Here is a 25,685-nt window from a genome sequence, read left to right as displayed (position 1 = left end):
CAGTGAGCACTCAGGACTGATTTCCTTAAGAATGGAGAGGTTTGATCTTCTTGCAGTCCATGGGACTCTCAAGAGTCTCCTCCAGCACCAGAATTCAAAAGCATCAATTCTTTGGTGATCAGCCTTCTTTATGGTCCAGCTTTCACTTCCATACATCACTACTGGGAAAACCATAGCTTTAACTACACGAACCTTTGTCGGCAAGGTGATGTCTCTGCTTTTTGAGATGCTGTCTAGGTTTGCCATTGCCTTTCTCCCAAGGGAAAATGTGATGTAGTGGGTTTGAAAAGTGCTTTCTGAATTGTTTGGAATTTTGTTTCTGAATTCTTTTTAGGTTTACTGTTTCCTTGGATTCTTGTTCTTCCTGATAAATGCATCCAATATGGACCATCCCCTGGCCTGGTTCTGGCGCTTCCTGTGGCTGCTGCCGCTGCTGCATTTGCCTCCGCGAGGAGCCCACGCCTTCTTCCCCAACTTCTGGTCTCGCACCATGGCTTTCACCTGGGACTCCGTCACCCACCAGGACATGACCGAGGAGGCCATCCTCAACGTCACCTTGCGCATCTTTGTGGAGATGCAGCATCCCAACAAGGGGAAACGTATCCGGGAGGAGGACTTCAAGGTGAGAGGAACGGCGGGTCTGGACACCAGCAGGGCTGCTCTAGTCACAAACAGAGGTCTTTCCATATGAACCTTCCTGGACCCTGAAATCATCTTCTGAGGTCCACCTTCATGTGCCGCCTCATCGAGAGGTCTGGAGGGTGGCAACATGAGAGCAGGGCCTTCTCTGCAGTGGCTCCCTGTCTGTGGAATGCTCTCCCCAGGGAAGTTTGCCTGGCGCCTTCATTACACACCCTTAGGTGCCAGGCAAAAACTGTTCCTTTTAAACCAGGCCTTTGGTTGATCTGATTTACATCCTATGCCCTTTTAAAATGTGCTTTTTTGTGGGGGGATTATTGATTTTTATTATTATTAATATTATCATTATTACTGTTGTTATTGTTATTATTAATTTTGTGTTTTTATATCTTGATTTTTTTCTGCGAACCGCCCTTAGACCCAGGGTTTATGGCGCTATATAAATTTAATAAAAAAATGAAATGAAATGAAATAAAATAAAATAAAATAATGCTAGCCTAGGGGTGGGTGGGCTAAAATCGTAAGTAAGCAGGAGGAGCAGCAGCTGCTGTTCCAATATCCAAGGTGCAGGTGGAACATATAATAACAATCACAATCACAATCACAATAATTTTATTTATACCCCACCCATCTGGCTGGGTTTCTCCAGCCACTCTGGGCGGCTCCCAACAGAGTGTAAAAAACACAATACAGCATTACACATTAAAAACTTCCCTAAACAGGGCTGCCTTCAGATGTCTTTTAAAAGTAGGATAGTTGTTTATTTCCTTGACATCTGGTGGGAGGGCGTTCCACAGGGTGGGTGCCACTACCAAGAAGGCCCTCTGCCTGGTTGCCTGTAACTTCGCTTCTCTCAGGGAGGGAACCGCCAGAAGGCCCTCGGCGCTGGACCTCATGTAATTCCTCCGCCACTAAAACAGGCACACACAATTCATGGGTGCAGGGAGTTGTGCTGAACGAGGCCTTTGGCCCATCTACCTCGATTGGAACTGACTCTTCAGGGTTTCCTATACAGTGGTACCTCAGGTTACAGACGCTTCTGGTTACAGACTCCGCTAACCCAGAAATAGTACCTCAGGATAAGAACTTTGCTTCAGGATGAGAACAGAAATCGCGCGGCGGCAGCAGGAGGCCCCGTTAGCTAAAGTGGTACCTCAGGTTAAGAACAGTTTCAGGTTAAGAATGGAATGGCACCCAGGAAGAAGCCAGTTATACCTCATTCGCACCCGTGCTGCCTGTACCCACTGCCCTGGTTCCCACTGTTACAGATGAAAGGCTCTCCTGATCTGATTTCCCTCCCCGTCTCTCACCTAGGGCAGGACCCTCCTGGCTGATGACATCTTCGCCGCTTTCTATGGTCCTGAGGTCTCAGCTAAGCGCTTCCGCGGGGCTATTGCCCAGGTGGCCAACGCCAATGCCGCCATGGACTTCACAAACACCACGCGGGACGATCCTGTGCTCCACTTCGATTCTGAGCTCATCCACTCCACGAACAGCTGGCTGTTGCAAACCCGCAAAGAGATCCTCCAAGCTGTGCGTTCGGAGCAGTACGTCATCGCCCGGGGCAAGCTGGGGCAGCTGCTCCATACCTTACAGGTACTTACCAAAATGTAGGAGAAGCTGGAAGGAGGGGAAGGTGGCATTTGGCTTTGAGGTAGAGAACTTAACATGTTTGGCCCTAGCCCTGATTTGATCCAGCCACCTTTGTCGAAAGCAGGGTTGAAATCCACTCTAGGGGGTCTCTGTTCATTGCAGAATTTGCACCGTAGTAGATCTGCAGCTCGCGGGTGGCGCTGTGGGTTAAACCACAGAGCCTAGGACTTGCCGATCAGAAGGTCGGCGGTTCGAATCCCCGCAACGGGGTGAGCTTCTGTTGCTCGGTCCCTGCTCCTGCCAACCTAGCAGTTTGAAAGCATGTCAAAGTGCAAGTAGATAAATAGGTATCGCTCCAGCGGGAAGGTAAATGGCGTTTCCGTGCGCCAGTGGCGTAGCGTGGGTTGTCATCACCCGGGGCAAAGCAAGTAATTTGCGCCCCCTAACTCGTGGATTTGCGCCCCCTAACCCGTGGATTTGCGCCCCCTAACCCTAAGCCCCAGATGTTGCGCCCGGTGCGGCCGGCCCCCCCTGCACCCCCCACGCTACGCCACTGCCGTGCGCTGCTCTGGTTCACCAGAAGCGGCTTAGTCATGCTGGCCACATGACCCGGAAGCTGTACACTGGCTCCCTTGGCCAATAAAGTGAGATGAACGCCACAACCCCAGAGTCGGTCACGACTGGACCTAATGGTCAGGGGTCCCTTTACCTTTACTTTAGATTTGCAGCACAGAGTTCCCATAATTCATCACCTGCGCCGAAGTTAAAATTCCTCTCAGGTTATAGCCGTAATCTTTGTTTTGTAAATGAAAGGCACCAGAACTATCAGGGCACAGCTGCTGCACTCCTTGACAGCAGCCTCGGCAGGTATATGGAATATGTGAAAACGGTATGATTTCTGTAGAGTCATATTACAATTTTCTGCATACCCTTTTCCCTTTAACTCATTTCCTGTGCTTGCATTCCTTCTGCAAAGTACAAGAAACACTTGCTATTTATATTATTTAGATCTACTGCCTTATGAAAATGTGATTCACCATTTCTCCCCTATTGTGCTTTATTGTATTCTAAGCCATGGGCAAAATTAAGAGAGTATTTAAAAAAAACCAAAAAAGGGCAAAAATATTCCATGATGTTGTCCCAGCCAATGTTAACCTTTTGGGTTCAAAAATGTCCCTTGTGCTTTTTCAGGCCAAACAGCAACTGAGAGAAGCAGATAAGAACTGTTCCTACACGCAACACGCGCGGCTTTGTTTTGCATTGTTTTATATTTTATTTTATTGTATTATGTTATGTGACTAAAGATGCTGTGAGTGGTTTTTTAAAATCCTTTGTCCCCCATACTGTGGTCCTGATTAGATTAGGCTCTCTGCACCTGCTATTTACATGAGGGAAACTCTCCCAATAATATATTCTGGGTCTCAAGATGAGCTGTGGGCCAGCTGTAGCCCTTTAGCAATGAGGGGAAGGAACTCTGTCCAAGCTCAGAGGAACTAGTGTTTTTAGTCACACAATCAAGACGGTGGGGTAGAATCCTCTACTTAAGTCCTCTTCTTTCCACCATTTCTACGGCATTTGCTCATATCACTCTTACTTTTATTATTGCTTGCTTTCCCAGCTTATTTTTCCCACTGTCTAAACTTTTATTTTCTTCTCTACCCATCCAAATCTGTTGTGCCTTAGCAGATCCTGCAAACCCGTTTACAATCCTTTTGCAAGTACACAATAAACTTTTCCCATTCTTTTAAAAAATTTCATCTTGATTTCTGAGTTTCCCAGTTAATGTCACCATTTCAGCATAGTCCATTAACTTGGTTTGCCAGTCGTCTTTGGTTGGGACCGCTTCCTCTTTCCATCTTTGGGCTAACAGTACAGGCGGCCGTCGTAGCGTAAACAGTCTCCACTAATAAGCTCCCGTTCCGTTTAGGATTTCTACAGTCACAGCAACTGGATTGAACTTGGCCATCGGAAGATACACCCGCACCTCCTACAACCAGGCCATGAAATCAAGTCCATCGCAGAAGGTGTGGTTTTAAAACTTGATGATGATGATGATGTTCCACCACAACTTGGGGAGTATTTGTTCTCTTGGTTCCTGGCCTGGGTGAGGTTGGAGGCTTGGTGCAAAAACTCCTCAGGGAAGAGAAACTGAGGCCTGTGCTATGTGGTGTCTTTTGTTTCATCTGTAGGGTGAACCCAGGACTCCTGGGTCCCTGGCTTGCTTGCTATCTTAGGCAGTGGATAGACCAGGTGATTTTAGACCCTGAACTAAAATTACACATAATAATAATAATAATAATAATAATAATAATAATAATAATTTATTATTTATACCCCGCCCATCTGGCTGGGCCTCCCCAGCCACTCTGGGCAGCTTCCATAAAAACCAAAAATACAGTAAAATATCACACGTTAAAAACTTCCCTGAACAGGGCTGCCTTACGATGTCTTCTGAATGTCAGGTAGTTGTTTATCGCTTTGACATCTGCTGGAAGGGCGTTCCACAGGGTGGGCGCCACTACCGAGAAGGCCCTCTGCCTGGTTCCCTGTAGCTTTGCTTCTCGCAATGAGGGAACCGCCAGAAGGCCCTCGGCGCTGGACCTCAGCGTCCGGGCAGAATGATGGGGGTGGAGACGCTCCTTCAGGTATACTGGACCGAGGCCGTTTAGGGCTTTAAAGGTCAGCACCAACACTTTGAATTGTGCTCGGAAACATACGTGTGTGTATTGTGCGCACTAACACTCACACACAGACACAGTCTTTAGACAGCCATGTGTATTACCAACTTACACAGCAGTTACATTTCAGGGGTAGCGCATAAAGCCAAAATGACACATAATAAAAACACATTTTCCCTGTACCTCCAAACACTCTCCCAGTGTGAGTGCAACAGCGGGTGGGATTGCTGACATCCCCCTGTCCCAGATGCCCACCTCCTATTTTTCTTTTTTACATTTTTTCCCAATGAAACACATAAAGCTGAATTCACAAGTTGCAATACGTAACTTGCAAGTCGACTGTACGTGCTTGTAAAGCACATCGTTTCTCTTCTTCCCGCTGCCTGCCTGTGCTTTGCAATTGCTTCTACATTCTTGACAAGCTGAAGCAAAAAAAAAAAAAAAAGTTTGCCAATCCTTCTGAAAAAGACATACTCTGAGCATATGCAGCTTCGTCTTTTTTAACTCACTTAAATCACAAAGGTAAAAAGGTAAAGTTAAAGGACTCCTGGATGGTTAAGTCCAGTCAAAGGCGACTATTGGGTTGCGGCGCTCATCTCGCTATCAGGCTGCGGGAGCCAGTGTTTGTCCACAGACAGTTTTCTGGGTCATGTGGCCAGCAGGACTAAACTGCTTCTGGCGCAACTGGACACCGTGATGGAAACCAGAGTGCATGGAAACGCCATTTACCTTCCCGCTGCAATGGTACCTATTTATCTACTTGCGCGGGTGTGCTTTCGAACTGCTAGGTTGGCAGGAGCTGGGACAGAGCAATGGGAGCTCACCACGTCACGGGGGTTTGAACCGTCAACCTTCTGATTGGCAAGCCCAAGAGGCTGAGTGGTTTAGACCATGTTCCACACTTAAATCATTCCACCATCAGAACTGCAGGATTAAATGAAATTGACTTCTGATGCTAGACACATTTATTTAGGAATAAGCACAATTTTCTTGTAGGAAATACCTTTTACAAGATGATGTCTGGAGCTATACAGATGCCCAGCTGGCCACCTCCGAAGAACGGATGCTGTGGTGTCGAGAACCAGCCTTGGAGGACCCAGGAATATCCATGCCACCTGAGGTGTCCAGGCCTCGGGGCCTTTTAGCTGCTGCCCCCATCACCCGCTGCTTTCTGGCTGGTCCTGTAAGGGCTCAGGAATTCACTCTCAAGCTCCAGCCCAGAAATAGGCAAACTCGGCCCTCCAGATGTTTTGGGACTACAACCCCCATCATCCCTAGCTAACAGGGCGCAGTGGTCAGGGATGATGGGAATTGTAGTCTCAAAACATCTGGAGGGCTGAGTTTGCCTAAGCCTTCTCCAGCCCTTGCAGCAGACCCCCGTTAGGCTTTGTTGAGGTAGGGCTTATCGAGACACATTGTTTTGTTCTGAAAACTGACTGGTTTTTATCTACATTTTAATAATTTAGTGCCTGCTGTTTTTGCTTGACAACCTTTTGCGTAAACTGTTCGGAGCTTTGCTTTGTGTAAAATAAAATAAGTAGAATAAAATAAGTAGGCTTTCTCTCTTGCTCCCCTCCAGCCGGCGTACGAACCTGCACAGACTGCTCTGACTGGACGTGTCGGGGAAACCTCTTGGAAGGTCTCCTTGAGAAGGGGCTCCTCACCACCGGTTTCTATGGCGCCCAACCTGAAAAGCCCATCGGTATGCTTTTGTTGCCAGAATACAGCAGGAGGCTCTGTTTGAGGCCTGGGGTTTTGTGTCTGTGTGTTTAGTACTAAAGACTCAAAGGGCTTTGTTCATCTTCATTTGTATTCCTCCTGCGTCTTCCAGCAGTTCACACTGAAACCCTTTAGAATTTAATGGAAATTCGTTTTAGAGAAGCGCTTTTTCTCTCAGGTTTCTTCTCACGGGATTGGTTTCTCTTTCCTGCCCCACTCTGACAGCTTCATCTTGTTTTAATGCATCAGGCTGCCAACTTTTGCATTTAAACATTCTGACAAGTTCAGCTCGGTGTCCGGAGAGTGTGCAAAGGTGTGTTGCCTTCATGGTGGGAACTAGCAACTTTTTGTTTTCCTTTTCCTCTTTGTTGCTTTTGGGCCTGTGGAAAACGTCTTTTCCCACCCCACCCCCTGCCCTCAAGACAAGGACCAGCTTTTCAAAGGAACCTTTGCAAAGAGCGACAGGAATCTTCTGTGCCCCTGAAGGGTATCACTGTCTGAATAATAAGAATAAGAATACCGTATTTTTCGCACCATAGGGCGCACCGGACCATAGGGCGCACCTAGTTTTTTGACGGGGAAATCAATAAAAAAATCTCCCCCCCCCCAGCCCCAAAGAGCAGCGTACAGGCTGCGCACAACCTCTCCCTGCCGTAGGGGTTGCGCGCAGCTATGGCACAAGCCTGCATACGCTCCATAGGACGCACACACATTTCCCCTCAATTTTTTGAGGGGAAAAACTGCGTCCAATAGAGCGAAAAATACGGTACATTATAGGGAAATGGCAGCTCAAAACACTGAACACTTTACACCTCTGGGGAACACATGGTGAAGCTGAATGTTGGAATATTCGGGGCGGATAAAAGGCAGGGCTTCCTTCACACAGCGCGAAGTTAAATTATGGGATTCTCTCTTGTAGGTGTCAGTGATGCCTATCAATGGCTCCCAACCATAATGACAGGTTCTCTCTTCATGGGTGGAGGCAGTGAGCCTCTAGATACCAGGTGCTGCAAATAGCAGGCAGGGAGAGAAGCTATTCTGCTCATGAGCTGCTTACAGGCTTCCCATGGACAGGTGGTTGGTCATTGTTGTTTTCTCCCTCCCCCCCCCCCCGCATTTATATTTTATTGAAAACCTTACAATAGATTAAAATGAATAAGAAAAAGAGAAGGAGGAGGATAACCATAACAAAATACTGTTAGAATGTAATTAGGGTTCCAAAACTATGTCATGTACAGTGGTGCCTCGCAAGACGAAAAGAATCCGTTCTGTGATTCTCTTCGTCTAGCGGTTTTTTCATCTTGCGAAGCAAGCCCATTGACAGATTAGCGCTATTAGTGGCTTTTAGCGGCTTTTAGCGGCTTATCGGCTGATCGGATCAGCTGATAAGCGGATTAGCGGCTTAGAAAAAGGGGGGGAAAGGGAAAAAACCCACAGGAACTTGCAAGACATTGTCGTCTTGCGAAGCAAGCCCATAGGAAATTCGTCTAGCGAAGCACCTCCAAAACGGAAAACTCTTTCGTCTAGTGAGTTTTCTGTCTTGCGAGGCATTCGTCTTGCGGGGCACCACTGTATATGAACATAGACACTGAGGTCCAGCGTCGAGGGTCTTCTGGCGATTCCTTCCCTGCAAGAAGTGAGGTTATGGGGAACCAGCCAGAGGGCCTTCTCAGTAGTGGCGCCCACCCTGTGGAACGCCCTACCTGCAGATGTCAAGGAAATAAACAACTACTTGACTTTTAGAAGACATCTGAAGGCAGCCCTGTTTAGGGAAGTTTTTAATGTTTGATGTTTTATAACATTCTGTTGGGAGCCGCCCAGAGTGGCTGGGGAAACCCAACCAGATGGGCAGGGTAGAAATAATAATTATACATCAGTTCAGCAGTCGAACTATGGTTTGGATAAATGCTTTCCAAATACCATTAAATCTGTCAATACATGATCTTCATTGAAAAGCAGTCTGTTCAAGAGTTGTCATCTCTCTATGGATCAAAGGAAGCTATATTTTTTAGTCCTTCCAGTGTATCAATATTAATCTTTTTTGCAGGTGTAAAGTGCCTGAGATCAGGTTGGTCACTGTGAGAGCAGGGTGCTGGGCGTAGGCTGGCCACTAGCCGGGTTCATCTTAGGTTCATACGTTCCCCTTTTTTACTGCCACAGTTATCTAAAAAGAGGGAATTCTGTCTGGGCCTGTGAAAGTTCCTTGTTGGTTGGTTGGCAATTCTGTTTTTTTATTATACTATGTGATCCAGCGGCAAATGGGGCTTTTGGGTGTTCCGTGCAGTAGATGACGGTCCTTTTAAGCAATTCTGTCTTGCTCCACAAATTTCAGTTGGGTTGGCAGTCTTTTCTATCTCTCAGCCCTGTTTAGGTAAAGGTAAAGGGACCCCTGACCATTAGGTCCAGTCGTGGCTGACTCTGGGGTTGTGGCGCTCATCTCGCTTTACTGGCCAAAGGAGCCGGCGTACAGCTTCCAGGTCATGTGGCCAGCATGACTAAGCTGCTTCTGACGAACCAGAGCAGCGCACGGAAACGCCGTTTACCTTCCCACCAGAGTGGTACCTATTGATCTACTTGCACTTTGATGTGCTTTCGAACTGCTAGGTTGGCAGGAGCAGGGACCGAGCAACGGGAGCTCACCCTGTCACAGGGATTCAATCTGCCGACCTTCTGATTGGCAAGTCCTAGGCTCTGTGGTTTAATCCACAGCGCCACCCGCCCTGTTTAGGGAAGTTTTTAATGTGTGACATTTTAATGTATTTTTAATCTTTGTTGGAAGCCGCCCAGAGTGGCTGAGGAAACCCAGCCAGATGGGCAGGGTACAAATAATAAATCATCATCATCATCATCATCATCATCATCATCATCATCTTCTGTTTGCTTATTTCCCCGTCTTCCAGGAAAGTGCAGCCATGGCGGGAGATTTGACGACAGCCGCCACAGGGAGCCTCGGGGTGGTATCAATAAGGACAGCTCCTCGTTCTTGTTCTCGCCTCATAATTACCTGCACAGGGAAGCCGCTGCCGTGGCCCAGGAGGCCTCAGTACACTTCCTGGAGAAGCTCTGGCGGGAAATAAAGAGCAAGCCGTTTATGAGGTAATGTTGCCCGTTCCGTAAGCCTATGTATACATAATACTTCTTGCTCTGCTCACGTCTGCCTGTCTGCGATTGATGGATTTCTTTGCCGCTTCCCATTCAAATGAATCCCAAACAATAGACGACGACAACTTGTAGAACGTCGTGCTTAAAGCACGAGTTATAAACACAACGAACAAATCATCAATAAAACCGGGATCCTTTGGGAGAAAGAGTGAGGGATAAATATAATATTTATGACCTTTAAAACTATGTGAGGGAATACAGCCACTGAAAATAAGCCGAACATTACTGTGTTTCTCCTCAGTCCATTAAAATGTTCCCAACCCTTCGTCAACTCCAAGTGAATAATTAACATTGACGGCTGTACGTCATACATTTGCATTTGAGGTAGTAGGGCTCTCTGTCTTTGGTGCCAAGGAGTAGAAATGCAGAACTGTGCAGCCAAAGATGTCTGATCAAACTGATGTTGATGCTTCTCCTGACACCTCTTTCTTCTCGGGACTCTTTTTCTTTTTGGCAGTATTGAATCCCCGGTCTACAGGCTCACAAGCTTTTTTGCCCGAGGCGGGGCTTGAACCCATAACCTTGAGATTAAGAGTCTCACGCTTTACCGACTGAGCTATTCCAAACAAAACAAATTTTGCTGGCAGCAGTGGGATTCGAACCCGTGCCCCCCGAAGAGACTGGAGCCTTCATCCAGCACCTTAGTGGCTCTGGCTCCAGGGGGAGGGGGAAAACAGAGTTATCACTCATGCAACTGAGCCCACGGGTGCCACATTGACAGTTCTAGGGACAATGACTAAGCCACAGCTCTTGCCGTTTTGTTTCCAGGCTACTGGATATCAGTCCAGCTACGGGCTTGAGCTTTGTTGTGGACACCACTGGAAGCATGGGCGAGGAGATCAGTGCAGCGAAGCGCCAAGCCTGGGAGATCATCAGGGCGCGCCGAGGCACCCCCCAGGAGCCAGATTTCTATCTCTTAGTCCCTTTCAACGACCCTGGTGAGATGGCTGATGAGGACCCATTTTCAGTGGGGAGGGAAGTGTTTTTAAAAAATAAATATTACATACAGTGGTACCTCGGCTTAAGAACTTAATTCGTTCTTTAGGTCCGTTCTTAACCTGAAACTTTTCTGAACCTGAGGTACCACTGTAGCTAATGGGGCCTCCTGCTGTCGCTGTGCGATTTCTGTTCTCATCCTGAAGCAAAGTTCTTAACCCGAGGTACTATTTCTGGGTTAGCGGAGTCTGTAACCTGAAGCGTCTGTGACCCGAGGTACCACTGTAGTCGTTAAATGTGAGGAAAGGCCGTATCTGGCTCAGTGGTAAAGCAGCATCTGTTTGCACGAAGAAGGTCAAAGAATCGGAACCACAGAGTTGAAAAGGGACCACAGGGGTCATCTAGTCCAACCCCCTGCAATGTGGGAACCTTTTGCCCGACGTGAGACTCAAAGCCACGGCCCTGAGGTTAAGAGTTCTCATGATCTACCAACTGAGGTACCCTCTCAGGGAAAGAAGTGTTTCCTGTCCCAAGAGTCAGTCCCCAGGACCTGTAGGTAAGGCTGGTAGAAACCTCTCCTCTGAAACCCTGGAGAGCCACTGTTCAATGTAGATGGAACTGACCTTGTTGGACCCAGTGATCTTGACACAGTATTGATTGATTTATTAAATTTATAGCTTACCCTTCCAGAGGGGCCAAGAGGGGCCAATAAGAAGAGATAAAGCAATAAGAACATCTTTAAAAAAAATAGAGATCTCAACTTTGAAGGGTTTATGGTACCTGCCTAATCCTTGAGGAGGAGACCTCCTTCCAAAATTGTACGGAACAGAGCTCCTGATAAGATGGTGTCTGCAAGAGACCCTCTCCTGCAGGACTTTGTGGTTGTTTGGCTATACAGTGGTACCTCGGGTTACATACACTTCAGGTTACATACGCTTCAGGTTACAGACTCCGCTAACCCAGAAATAGTACCTCGGGTTAAGAACTTTGCTTCAGGATGAGAATAGAAATCGTGCTCCGGCGGCGCGGCGGCAGTGGGAGGCCCCATTAGCTAAAGTGGTGCTTCAGGTTAAGAACAGTTTCAGGTTAAGAACGGACCTCCGGAATGAATTAAATACTTAACCCGAGGTACCACTGTACAGTGGTACCTCTAGTACCTCTAGTTACGAACTTAATTCGTTCCAGAGGTCCATTCTTAACCTGAAACTGTTCTTAACTAGAGGCGTGCTTTCACTAATGGGGCCTCTTGCTGCCGCTGCACCGCCGGCACACAATTTTGATTCTCATCCTGAGGCAAAATTCTCAACTCGAGGTAACTCTTCCAGGTTAGTGGATTTTGTAACCACTGGCAGAGGAAGAGAGGGGTGGTTGGAGCGCCCCACCCCCGGCAGCACGATCCCGGTGGCGTTCCGTCGCGGCTGCCCCCCCTGCCTGCGCTAGACGCCCCACCCCCACAGGAGGCGCGCCCCACCCCTGGGACATGTGCCAATCCTGCCCTGCTTGCTCTCTGCCCCCGGTGCCGGAGCATGAAGCTCCACCACTGGTTTTAACCTGAAGCGTTTGTAACCCGAGGCGTTTGTAACTTGAGGTACCACTGTATAAGGCAGCCTTTCTCAACCTGTGGGTCCCCAGATGTTGTTGGACTACAACTCCCATCACCCCTAGCTAGCAAGGCCAGAGCTCAGGGATGATGGGAGCTGTAGTCCAACACCATCTGGGGACCCACAGGTTGAGAACCACTGGTATAAGGGATGAGGCATCCCTGGTCAGGGCCTTTATATCCCAGAACCAACACCTTGAACTTGGCCTGGTAACTGATTGGCAGCCAGTTCAATTCTTCCCACAGTGGAGTAATGCGTTGGTCCCAGTGAGCCGTTGAGCTTTTGTGTTTTGCATCAGCCAGCCACAGCTTCTGGACCAACCTCAATGGCAGCCCCACATTGACTGCATTGCAGTAATCAAGGCTGGAGCATACCAGCTTGTGGGCAACAGTGGTCCAGCTATCCCGGTCTAGAAATGGCCACCTTACCAGCTGAAGCTGGCAGAAGGCATTCCTAGCCACTGAGGTGTTGACTAGGTCTCTGGTGACAAAGATGCATTTGAAAAGCACCCAGCAGACTGTGTACCTGCCTTTTCAGCGAATGACGCTTGAAGGTGATTAAAAGCAGTATAATGCAAAGTAAAGTACAAAGTCAACATAAGAATAAGGCACATGAAACATCAATAAAACAGTCAGCTGAGCCGTACCTTGTCAGTTTATTGGAGAAAGGTCTGCTTGCATAAAAATGCTTTTGTTGCTGGAGGGAGGGAGGTTCCTGGAAACTGGGCAAGACTCGCTTCTCTTGATAAAGGACCTCTAGAGACTGGGATGAGGTGACCAGAAAGCCCCCTATTTGTCTCCTGCCAAACCCCCTTCAGATGCTAGCAGCTAGAAAGAAGGTCCTCTCTCAAAGATCTTCAAGAACTGGGCAGGCACTTTTGGGGAACACGGTCTTTCTACGTAGCTTCCTGACTTGTATGAGTTTTAGCTGGGAGAAACCTCTGACTCTTCCAGATGTTGCAGAACTACAGCTCCCATCAGCCCCAGCAAGCACAGCCAATGGCAAGGGATTATGGGAGCTGTAGTTCAGCAACATCTGGAAGGGCACTAGGCTAAGAGGCAACAGTTAAGCAGCTTCAGATTGAGGAATATTCTGTTCCACGGTGCTTAAATGTGAGTTGGCAGGTGGGAACGCTGCATAGAAAATGCCATCCAAGATCTGTTTATAGGCCCAGGTAAATGTCAGGCCAGGAAGGATTAAGTCCTCAGGAGTAGAAGGCTTAAACTGTCAAAAGAAGTCGTCATGAGGAAAAGCACAGCTAAGAACAGCCAGTTTATTCGGTGACAGTGAAGCCAAGAGCCAGATAAGGAAACTATTGCAGTGCCATTATAATGGAGGCCTTGTATTTGCCTTCTGTTGGCATTTGATTAGATGCTAGGAGAGGATATATTTATTAGATACTAGCCTTCCTTCCTCACATTACTGAGTTCATCAGTGTGCCATCCCTTTGCAGCTTCAAGGGAAGCTAGTTTATCCTTTTAGTGTTGGCAATCCAGAACACTTTAAGGCAGACTGGATTTTCCTGTATTTCCCCCTTTTCTCCCCCTTAAAATAACAATCTCACACAAACAGTCTTATAAGAGGCAAAAATAGTATCTGCTCACTCAGAATAAGTCTTAAAGAACGACAGGTTCAGTAGATTGATGTGGGCACACTTAAAACGGTAATTAAGTTACAAAGGCATACTAGGTCCAGCTTAAAAATGGAGTCTGAGCTTAAGTCGGTCACGACTGGACCTAACAGTCAGGGGTACCTTTACTTTTAAAATATAATATAATATAATATAATATAATATAATATAATATAATATAATATAATTAATATAATATAATATAATATAGTGGTGCCCCGCAAGACGAATGCCTCGCAAGACGGAAAACTCGCTAGACGAAAGAGTTTTCCGTTTTGGAGGTGCTTCGCAAAACGAATTTCCTATGGGCTTGCTTCGCAAGACGAAAATGTCTTGCGAGTTCCTGCTGGTTTTTTCCCCTCCCCCCCTTTTTCTAAGCCGCTAAGCCGCTTATCAGCTGATCCGATCAGCATATAAGCCGCTAATAGCGCTAATCCGCTAATCCTTCAATGGGCTTGCTTCACAAGATGAAAAAACCGCTAGACGAAGAGAATCACAGAACGGATTCTTTTCGTCTTGCGAGGCACCACTGTATAGTATAGTATAGTATAGTATAGTATAGTATAGTATAGTATAGTATAGTATAGTATAGTATAGTATAGTAATAATATAATATAATATAATATAATATAATATAATATAATATAATATAATATAATATAATATAATATAATATAATATTTATAGCTGTTTAATTCTTACAGTTGTTAGTTGATGCTGGCTCATATATGCATGTCCATCCCTTGTGACTACAGGTTGATGTGTAGATTTACACTTATGAATCTGCCGTTGCAGGTCAAAAAAGAAATAACTTTAATCATAGTGCCTCTGATGCCATGCTGTTCCATTGAGACAGTTCATTTATTCATTTGACATGTGTCTGCATGAATCGGCATTCATGCTCTCTCTTTCTCTCTCTCTCTCATCCCTCCAGAGTTTGGCCCTGTCCATAAGACCAGCGACCCGGATGAGTTCTGGAAAATCCTCAACACCATTAGCCCTCTGAAAGGCGGAGACGAGCCAGAAATGTGCCTTTCTGCGCTTCAGGTTAGTATCCATGCGATATCTTTAAGGTCTGTGTCATTTTCTAGATCTCTGTACTGTAAGATAAATGCTGCCGAGATAAATGTTTATTCTGCAATCCTTTCGTGAACTTGCAACCTCAAAGGAATTGTACCACCTTGATACTCTAAGGAGAATTCTACGTCTCTGCTTGTTTCTGGAAACAGCGAGGGGCAAGAACGCTCTTGGGCTCTATATTAGGAATTTCCCTTCGGCTCTTGGGCTCTATATTAGAACCAGAGCCAAGCCACACCATGAGAGAGAATGAGGAGGATTTAGGCGGTCATATAAAGAGGAGGATATTGTCAGGTGTGCGTGCAGGAGCCAGGCCCTGTGACCCATAGGACTCTGCAGGACTGGGGCCTTCCTAAGTTTGTTCTGAAAAGGCAAGGCGCGGCCGCACAGGTGAGGCCAATTGGTAACTCACAGCACCTGGTGGCAAGAGCCGGAAAGGGATATAAGGTCAGCATTTTCCCTTTGGCTCTTTGCCGCAGCAACACGTTCCCTGCCTTGCTGCGTTTGACTCCTTGCTTCTTGATCCTCGGACCCCTGACTTTGTGACTCCTTGCTTCCTGCCTCTCGGACCCTTGGCTTTCTGACTCCTGCCTTCTGGACTCCCATTCCTGTTCCCACCCTGCCATCTTGCCCCCGGTCCCAACGTCCCCAGCCAGGATTTCGATCGCCTGTGAACCGGACCGTGACAGACATGCCCATTTTTTTTTAGTTTCAATCTGGCGAAGTGAACCTTCTCTGGCTGATCTGCTTCACATGAATGTCATAACTGCAAGGAGATAGAAGTTTAGGGCATTTTCCAAAAGATGAGAATTTAAAGGGGCAAATAATTAATTTGTAATGTGCAAGTGCTTGTCTTTGTCAGGGGCTGGTCTGGATCGGAAGATACGATCGCAGGGAGATCAGCTCCTAACAGAAGAGGAGGGGGGAATATTCATAGAATCATAGAATCATAGAGTTGGAAGAGACCACAAGGGCCATCGAGTCCAACCCCCTGGCAAGCAGGAAACACCATCAGAGCACTCCTGACATATGGTTGTCAAGCCTCTGCTTAAAGACCTCCAAAGAAGGAGACTCCACCACACTCCTTGGCAGCAAATTCCACTGTCGAACAGCTCTTACTGTCAGGAAGTTCTTCCTAATGTTTAGGTGGAATCTTCTTTCTTGTAGTTTGGATCCATTGCTCCGTGTCCACTTCTCTGGAGCAGCAGAAAACAACCTTTCTCCCTCCTCTATATTCCCCTCCCCTGAGTCCAGCATTTCCAGAAGCAGAGACAGGCAGACACAGAAGCTGCACAGCTGAGAGAGGAGCTCCCCAGCTGTGAGATAGTAGCTAAGCAACCAGGAGGGAGGGAGCAGCTGGGCGATACATCAGTTGAGTGGGGGGGGGAACCCCTCCCTCCCCCTCCCTCCCCCCGAGGTCCGAGCGTGTCAGAGAACGTGTCAGAGAACGAAGGAGACATGGGGGGGGGGAGGAACTGCTGAGAACTCTGTTCTTCCAGGGGTTTATTTTTGGCTGTTATTTATCACCAAGGAGGTGAACGCTGTCCTTGGTTCAACAGATAGGAATCTCACCTGTCCTTGTCCGCTTCTCCAGCTTGCCCTCCAGAACTCGCCGCGGTACTCCGAGATCTTCGTCTTTACTGATGCATCCGCTAAAGATGCACACCTGAAGAACAGCGTGGAAGCCCTCATCCAGGAACAGAAATGCAAGGTGGGCTGGGCTGTTTGCTTTTCATGATGCTCGATTTTGAAAAACACTGATAAGGGATCTGAATTTTTGTTAAAGGTCAAGGTAAAGGGACCCCTGACCATTAGGTCCAGTGGTGCCTGACTCTGGCGTTGCGGCACTCATCTCGCTTTACTGGCCGAGGGAGCCGGCATACAGCTTCTGGGTCATGTGTCCAGCATGACTAAGCCGCTTCTGGCAAACCAGAGCAGCACACGGAAACGCCGTTTACCTTCCCGCCGGAGTGGTACCTATTTATCTACTTGCACTTTGACGTGCTTTCGAACTGCTAGGTTGGCAGGAGCAGGGACTGAGCAACGGGAGCTCACCCCATCGCGGGGATTCGAACCGCCGACCTTCTGATTGGCAAGTCCTAGGCTCTGTGGTTTAACCCACAGCGCCACCCGCGTAATTTTTGTTATGGTTCTGTAAAAATCCAGGACGAAATGGGCTGTGTAATAGCACAATGAAACCATCTGTCCGCCCTGAACCCAATATAAAGCGGCTTCCCCCCCCCCCACTTCCACTTGATGTCAGGTGACCTTCCTAATAACAGAAGATCCCTCCAGAACCCGGGTGAAAAGGGAAACACTTTCTCCAGACCGATTCAACCTCTACACCAGCCTAGCTCACAGCTCCGGCGGCCAGATCATATTTACGGACAACGAGAACATCCAGCAGGTGTCGGAAATCATCGGTGAATCCAGCACATCTTCGGTAATGGGGGGGGGAGAGGGGGAAATAGGAGGGAATGCTTATTTTTAAGTACAGTGGTACCTCAGGTTACATAGGCTTCAGGTTACATACGCTTCAGGTTACAGGTTACAGACCCCGCTAACCCAGAAATATTACCTCAGGTTAAGAACTTTGCTTCAGGATGAGAACAGAAATCGTGCTCCGGTGGCGCAGCAGCAGCAGGAGGCCCCATTAGCTAAAGTGGTGCTTCAGGTTAAGAACAGTTTCAGGTTAAGAACGGACCTCCGGAACGAATTAAGTACTTAACCCGAGGTACTACTGTACTCGTTTAAACATTGTGAAATAAAACCCACTGGCTTATTCATTAGGACACTTTTCTAGTTTATAAAAAATGTTTTTAATTGGTTTACTTAAACCAGGGGTAGGCAACCTAAGGTCCGAGGGCCGGATGCGGGCCAATCGCCTCCTCAATCTGGCCCACGGATGGTTTTTACATGAGTAGAATGTGTCCTTTTATTTAAAATGCATCTCTGGGTTATTTGTGGGGAATAGAAATTCATTCATTCCCCCCCCCCAAAAAAAAAAAATAGTCTGGCCCACCACATCGTCTGAGAGATGGTGGACCAGCCCATGGCTGGAAAAGGTTGCTGACTCCTGACTTAAACTGATCAGCTAAAAGTTGCAGCCCTTGGGAAGTAATATAACAAAGAATCATAGAGTCGGGAGGGACCACGAGAGTCATCTAGTCCAACCCCCTGCAATGCAAGAATCTTTTGCCCGACGTGGGGCTCAAACTCACAAACCCCGAGATTCAGAGTCTCATGCTCTGCCGACTGATCTATCCCAGTCTACGTAGGGCTACACCAATCATCTGTGCAAGCCTTTCTGCTTGCCTGATGGAACAGCCTGCCCTCTCCTCCCTCCCCTCCCCCTCTGTCTGGGGTTTCCCTGACCCATCTCCCAGCCATCTATGGGGGGTGGGAAGAGCAGGGGAAGCAAGCCCCACTGTGCTAGCAAAAGTGTTTGTGCAGGCTTCTGCTGCTGGGGCTTGTTAGCTGAATTGTGCCCCTGATTTTGTTATCGTTTGAGAGAGATGAATTGTGCCCCTGATTTTGTTGTCATTTGAGAGAGAGAACCAATCTGATCCTACGACGGGCATAGGCAAACTCAGCCCTCCAGATGTTTTGGGACTACAACTCCCATCATCCTTGACCACTGGTTCTGTTGGCTAGGGATGATGGGAGTTGTAGTCCCAAAACATCTGGAGGGCCGCGTTTGCCTATGCCTGTCCTACGATGTGATGGCTTCAACGACATTTTCATAATTATTTTTTAAAAAGCCTTGTGAAAGACTCTGCCTTCAAGTTGCTGTGCATTCAGAAAAAAACACATTCTGCTTCAAACCACACATTTATTCACATGTTTCCCCCGTTGCTTCACTCTTTCCAGGTGACCCTCTTCCGCCACCAGAAAGGGAATATCTTCAGCCCCAAGGGGTTTCAGCGGAGGAGGAGAAAGGAAGCGGCGCAGCTGGAGGATCACACCTTCTGGATTGACAGCTTGGTGGACAAAGTGGTCTTGACCATCCAAGGGGGTGTTCGGGCCTTTGAGATGCAGAACCCTGCAGGTAGCACGATCTGTGGCTTTTCAATGGCACCTGTCTGCTCTCTCAAGTGGGTTGCCCCCAGGGTGGATTTGATTTAAATCGATTTAAATCACGATTTAAATCACTAGACAGTAAGACTTGATTTAAATCAAATTTTTTTTGCAAAAAGACTCATTCTTGCTGTGGCATAATCTTAATATTTACAACCAGATGAAGGTTTCATTTCTGGAATAATAAATTTTCCGAGTAGTTTTTACAATTATATCAGAAATTACTGATTTGGTTATACTATTGGAAAGGCATAGACAGATAATTATGAAATTATTGTGAGGTTTAATAAGTTAACTGTTTATTTTTGGACAGCTTTTCTGCTGTACTTTATTGGAAGGAGAAAAAACAATCATTTCCTTAATAACAATTTAAACAATTTATTTAACTAAAACAATAACATTGTAGCATATGTATCCGTGTTTGTTAACTGATGTGATTAAACAATTAAAAAAACAAAAACTTAGACTGAGTTTTAGCACACATGAAAAACTTAAAACAAATCTTTGTTTCCTGATGAATAACCTTTGGACTATAATGTAACTTAAATAGAAAACTATCTTTAGAAAGATTTTTCCTCCAAAAGCATTTTATTTTAAAAAACCAATTTAAATAAAAAACCCTGATTTAAATTTTAAAAAATCCAATTTTTAAATTATTAGTTAATTTTTTAAAAAATATTTTTAGCCACCCTAGTTTCCTCTGTGCTTTGGATTCTACTTGCTTTATGTTTTAGGTGCTGTGCAGAGGGTAGGAAATCAGGTTACGTTAGAGCCAAGCCAGACTGCCGTTTATCCTGTGATTTCAAGTCACAGCTCCAAGACTTTGCATTCTTTTGCCATGCCACTTTCCCCAGGAAAAAAGCCCCTAGTTTACTGCTGAATCGGAACAAACGGCAATCAAGTTTTTCTGTGGATTAATGTTTGCTCTGATTCAGCTGTGAACGGTAGATTTTCCCAGGGGAAAGCAGCAAGACAAAAACAAAAGCAAACCTCTTGGACCCATGGCTTGAATGGCAGGGACCTGTGGATGGGCTCTTAGTCACAGGGGAATTCCAGGCAGGTATTTCTGGTGGGATCAGACCTTCTCTTGCAGTGCAAGTTTATCACAGTGCCCACACTACTTCATTGGCATCAGAATGCCGGCATGTATCATCTCCTTTCCATTTAATCTTGACTTAATCTCCTGGCAGAAAATCCGATAAATTAGAAATAACCTGTTGCGAATGGGCCATTTGCAATTACTGAATTGTTCTGCCTGTACACTGAGGTCCAGCTCTGAGGGCCTTCTGGTGGTTCCCTCACTGCGAGAAGTGAAGTTACGGGGAACCAGGCAGAGGGCCTTCTTGGTGTTGGCACCCTCCCTGTTGAACCCCTCCCGTCAGATGTCAAGAAAATCAACAACAACAACAACTTATTTATACCCCACCCATCTGGCTGGGTTTCCCCTAGTCACTCTGGGTGCCTTCCAACAAAATATTAAAATACAGTAATCTAGTAAACATTAAAAGCTTCCCTAAACAGGGCCGCCTTGAGATGTCTTCTAAAAGTCTGGTAGTTGTTTTTCTCTTTGACATCTGAAGGGAGGGCGTTCCACAGGGCGGGTGCCACTACTGATAAGGCCCTCTGCCTGGTTCCCTGTAACTTGGCTTCTCACAGTGATGGAACCGCCAGAAGGCCCTCAGCCCTGGACCTCAGTGTCCGGGCAGAACGATGGGGGTGGAGACGCTCCTTCAGGTATACTGAGCCGAGGCTGTTTAGGGCTTTAAAGGTCACTACCAACTACCCATCTGAAGGCAGCCCTGTTTAGGGAAGTTTTTATCATGTTTTTCTTATGTTGGGAACCACCCAGAGTGACGGGAAACCCAACCAGATGGGTGGGGTATAAATGATGATGATGATGAATGGACCCATTTGCAGTTCTAAGCTCCCACCTCGAAGCGTTTATCCAGTCCAGCCAATTTTAAGGGAATAACGTTTAACCCAGATTATGTTCCCCTTGTGACCTTCCATGCAGGTGTAAGACAGGCTTCTTCATCAGCCAGCGGTCCATTGGCCAAGATCCAGTCCATTGGCAGCATCTACAGAGCAGTCCTTTCTCCCCCTCTCCATGCTGGTAAATGGACGCTGACACTTCAGTCGCAAGGCCACTACTCTGTGCACGTCCAAGGTGAGGAAAGGCTAAACCGAGGTGCTGGAATAAGTGAGGCCACAATGCTGAGCTCCATTTTTCCTCTGCATGATCTTGCACACACCTGGAGGCACTAGGGAGTGCCAGTTGCATCGGATCTATTATTGGCCTAAAACAGTGGCCATGTTTTTTGGATCTTTGAGCAAACGATTGCTCCGACACGGTGAAACTTTGTTCTCTAGAGCAAATGATTTCTAGTGAGGCCCAGAGGGTGGCAACACGAGAGCAGGGCCTTCTCTGCAGTGGCTCCCCGTCTGTGGAATGCTCTCTCCAGGGAAGTTTCTTTTATTCTTGTTCTTACTGAAATTCTATATCTATTTCTCTATCTCTCTACCTCTATCTATCTATCTATCTATCTATCTATCTATCTATCTCTCTATCTATCATCTATCTATTTCTGTTTTACAATTTAGAGTATTAATTTAAACAACCTTCTCTTTCCATGGTTCATTTTGCATATCAAAAATCCCTGCATATTTTCCATAAACTAAACCATTCACTGTTCCATTATTACATCCATCAAAACTTGTTGACGCCGTTGAATTTATCTTAACACTGCCAACGTTTTCAAGTGTACACAATTCCCCCCCATATATTCAATAAACATTTCCCAATCTTCTCTAAACTTATGTTCTTCTTGTTCTCTTCTTCTTTATGTTAGGTCTGCAAGCTGCGCATATTCCATCAGTTTAAGTTGCCATTCTTCTTTAGTTGGGACTTTGCTCGTTTTCCATTTTTGGGCTAACAAAACACATAAATAACCCTTTTTTTACACCTGAGAATTTCCATGAAATTGTATTTGTTGACAGGTCAGAGCACCTTTGACTTCCTGTATTACTTTGCGGTTCCAAAGGACGGACGCCACCCTGGGCTTTTTATGATGGATAGTTCCCCTGTGCAAGGTATGTATGGGATCGTTCTCCTTCAGTGGCTCGGTGTTAGTTTTTGTACAGCTGTGCGGCAGCAGCAAGGGGGGTGCACTGGGGAGTGACAGTGATTTTTTCAAAAAATTAAAAAATCCTTGTCATTATCCAGTCTTAAAAGACTATAGGAAGTGGACTGGGAATTAGACACCGAGGAGCAACAAGTGGTCTTCTTCGTGGGGCAAATTTCCCTATGGGTCTACTTCCACCCAGCTTAAAGAAACTTCAATAAAATCTGCACAAAAAGTGTGCTTTGTGCCACTGAGAGTGTCAAATATTCAGAAAAAACAAGTTCACCAATGTGCTGGAAAGAATGAACCATTAAGGGATCATTTTAAATGTATGTGGTGGGCCTGTGGGAAAAGTGACCCAATTTAAGCAATCAAATTTTTCATGATTTTAGAAAGGAATTTTAAAAAATTAAAAAAAAACCAATACTGAGTTTATTCATGGGAGAACACCAAGATATAATATGGAAACCATTTGTGGGATGTACATTGTTAGAAGACGGAGTTTTTATAGCTCAAACCTAGACATTTAAAGGATTTCACCTGTCTTTTAAAAAATTGATTGGCAAAACGCAAAACATTTGTCTTTTCATAATTTTTTGTTTAGCTTTTCATCTGTGCTCTCCGTAGAATTTCAATTTAATATGTTCTGCTTTTTCATAATGTTGGTTTTTGGAAAATACTTCCCCCCACCCCCAAGCCTTTGTCTCTGTTAACTGCCCGATAGTCTTTGGCAGTCAGATACAAAACAATCCCTCTGTTGGTTCCATTCCACACCTTGGCCTCACCTGTTTCCTCAGACATTATTGCTTGCTGCTAATTTCTAGCCTAATCGCAGGCTTGGATACTTCCAGAGGCCCTGGTAATAAGCAGGCACACTTAGCATCTTTGGGATTGGATGAAAACAAAAAATACAAGAATAGCTCTGCTGGATTTGACCAGCGGCCCATCGAGGCAGGCATCCTGTTCTCACATTGTCCCGTCAAGATGCCCCCAAGGGGAAGCCCAGTCAAAGGACACTATGGGGTTGGAGCACACATCTTGCTTTCAAGCTGAGGGAGCCGGCGTTTTTCCGCAGACAGCTTTCCAGGTCATGTGGCCAGCATGACAAAACCACTTCTGGCGCAACGGGACACCGTGACAGAAACCAGAGCGCACAAAAATGCCGTTTACCTTCCCGCCACAGTTGTACCTATTTATCTACTTGCACTGGTGTGCTTTCAAACTGCCAGGTTGGCAGGAGCGGGGAGAGAGCAATGGGAGCTCACTCTGTTGCGGGGATTCAAACTGCCGACCTTCTGATCGTCATGCCCAAGAAGCTCATTGGTTTAGACCGCAGTGCCACCTGCGTCCCTACTCTTCCGTCCTGTACTCTCCCAGCAACAGGCGTGGTCCAATGAGCTTTTGTCTTTCATTTATTTTTCTTTTTATTTTTTTTATTCATTTTTCATTTTCATTCATTACATACATCTCAAAATTCTTAACATTTACTATATATTCCTCTCTCCCTCCCCTCCAGGGCTTCCCCCAACTTCCGCTTCTGGTTTGTTTCTCTTTTCACCCACTTTGCTATCTCCTAACAGAAAAAGTTATTAATAACATAATATCAAGCCTAAAAACATAAAAATAAATGTAAATACACACCGTAATATTTCACTATTTTCTAATACTAATAATGTGAATGTTTATTTAAATCCTGCCATCAAGTCTATTGACTTTCTTTGTTTCTGCAAATATAATATACAGTGGCACCTTGGGTTACGTACGCTTCAGGTTACAGACTCCGCTAACCCAGAAATAGTGCTTCAGGTTAAGAACTGTGCTTCAGGATGAGAACAGAAATCGTGCTCTGGCGGCGCGGCAGCAGCAGGAGGCCCCATGAGCTAAAGTGGTACCTCAGGTTAAGAACAGTTTCAGGTTAAGAACGGACCTCTGGAACGAATTAAGTACTTAACCTGAGGTACCACTGTAAGTGGTTCCCATTCTTTTTCAAAGTCGCTGTTGTCTTTTTCTCTGTCGTTTTTGCCAGTTCTGCATTGAGCTTTTGCCATGGTCTGATCACTACGCTCTGAAAGCCAGGATTGACTTTCCACCCCCACCCTGCTTAGGTGGCGAGCCGATTTGGGCTCGCCCGCAGAGGCTGATGGACCCTGATAGATTCTGTCAAGCCTTGCGGGACCTTGCTCCCCCTTGCGACTCATTGACTGAGCTTGTTGAGGGCTGGAATACCCAGCTCCTGGCAGCCATCGATGAGATCGCACCTAAGCGCCCTCTGCGACCCCGCAGAAACCGGGCTCCCTGGTTTACCGAGGAGCTTCGGAAAATGAAGCGGGACCTCAGACGGCTAGAGCGAGTATGGCGGGGTGCCCGTGACGGAGCCTCAAGAACATCTTATAGGGTTTTTATGAAAACCTATGAGATGGCAGTGAAGGCCGCTAAGAAGTCTTACTTCTCGGCCTCCATTGCATCCGCTAGCTCTCGCCCGGCGCAATTATTTAGTATAATCCGGTCATTAACGTCCCTTGAAGGACAGCCAAATTTAAATAACAATCTGACACACAGCTGTGAGGCATTTGCGAGCTTTTTTGCGGAGAAGGTCCTGTTGCTCCGCCATGACCTCCTTGCCAATTTGGATACAATAAAGGAACTGGAGGCCCCTCGACTGTCCTCGGGTCCCGTATTGGACCACTTTGACCGGATATCTCCAGCCGATGTGGACAGATTCCTCCAAGCTGGAAAGCCCACCACCTGTCCTCTTGACCCGTGCCCGTCATGGCTGATTAGAGCGTGTCCAGACGAGGTGCGGGGCCCCCTGGGGGATATCATCAACTTGTCCCTTGGCACCGGGATATTCCCAGGGGAACTGAAGGAGGCGGTGGTGCGTCCGCTCTTAAAGAAAACATCATTAGATCCCTCAGATCTATCCAATTACCGCCCGGTCTCGAATCTTCCATTCCTGGGTAAGGTGATTGAGAGAGCAGTTGCTGAACAGCTTGGTAGGTTTCTGGATGAAACATCTGCTCTAGACCCATTCCAGTCCGGCTTCCGCGCTGGTCATGGGACCGAGACGGCTCTGGTCGCCCTAACAGATGATCTCCGCAGGCAGCTGGATCGAGGCGGGTCGGGGCTGCTGATTCTTCTAGATCTGTCAGCAGCCTTTGACATGGTCGATCACGAACTCCTGGACCACCGCCTTGCCAACGTGGGGATCCAGGGCACAGTCCTTCAATGGCTGCGCTCGTTTCTCTCTGGTCGGGGACAGAGGGTGGCGCTTGGGGGGGAACTGTCATCCCGCCACTCCTTGGTGTGTGGAGTGCCTCAGGGTGCGATTCTCTCCCCAATGCTTTTTAACATCTTTATGCGCCCCCTCGCCCAGCTTGTCCGGAGTTTTGGGCTGGGTTGCCATCAGTATGCTGATGACACCCAACTCTATCTGTTGATGGATGGCCATCCT

At 46.8% G+C, this 25,685-nt stretch overlaps 2 protein-coding genes across 12 annotated transcripts in view; both read left to right on the top strand.

Annotated features, from left to right (window-relative positions):
* The window catches only part of DDAH2 (DDAH family member 2, ADMA-independent), a 323,504-nt gene that overhangs the window by 133,045 nt on the left and 164,774 nt on the right, over window positions 1–25,685 (top strand). The window lies entirely within an intron of this gene.
* VWA7 (von Willebrand factor A domain containing 7) overlaps window positions 1–25,685 on the top strand; it is a 41,044-nt gene that overhangs the window by 7,285 nt on the left and 8,074 nt on the right. For 9 of the 11 annotated variants that reach the window (XR_014522925.1, XR_014522926.1, XR_014522927.1 and 6 more), the window contains 12 exons: window positions 335–622; window positions 1,954–2,235; window positions 4,160–4,256; window positions 6,490–6,612; window positions 9,530–9,725; window positions 10,560–10,729; window positions 14,893–15,005; window positions 16,630–16,746; window positions 17,299–17,478; window positions 18,906–19,083; window positions 21,127–21,279; window positions 22,110–22,202. Coding sequence is in view for 8 of the 11 variants with exons in the window: in XM_083491391.1 (XP_083347517.1) it covers window positions 383–622; window positions 1,954–2,235; window positions 4,160–4,256; window positions 6,490–6,612; window positions 9,530–9,725; window positions 10,560–10,729; window positions 14,893–15,005; window positions 16,630–16,746; window positions 17,299–17,478; window positions 18,906–19,083; window positions 21,127–21,279; window positions 22,110–22,202 (1,942 nt within the window). In the remaining 3 variants the exon portion in view is untranslated. The remainder of the gene's footprint in view (window positions 1–334; window positions 623–1,953; window positions 2,236–4,159; window positions 4,257–6,489; window positions 6,613–9,529; window positions 9,726–10,559; window positions 10,730–14,892; window positions 15,006–16,629; window positions 16,747–17,298; window positions 17,479–18,905; window positions 19,084–21,126; window positions 21,280–22,109; window positions 22,203–25,685) is intronic. The other 2 variants (XM_083491392.1, XM_083491393.1) reach the window with 1 other exon arrangement.

This window comes from Podarcis liolepis, assembly GCF_965112155.1.
Source record: "Podarcis liolepis genome assembly, chromosome: 2".
NCBI classification, from domain to species: domain Eukaryota; kingdom Metazoa; phylum Chordata; class Lepidosauria; order Squamata; family Lacertidae; genus Podarcis; species Podarcis liolepis.
The sequence above is the reverse complement of the archived record's forward strand: the minus strand, read 5'-3'. Positions and strand labels throughout refer to the sequence as shown.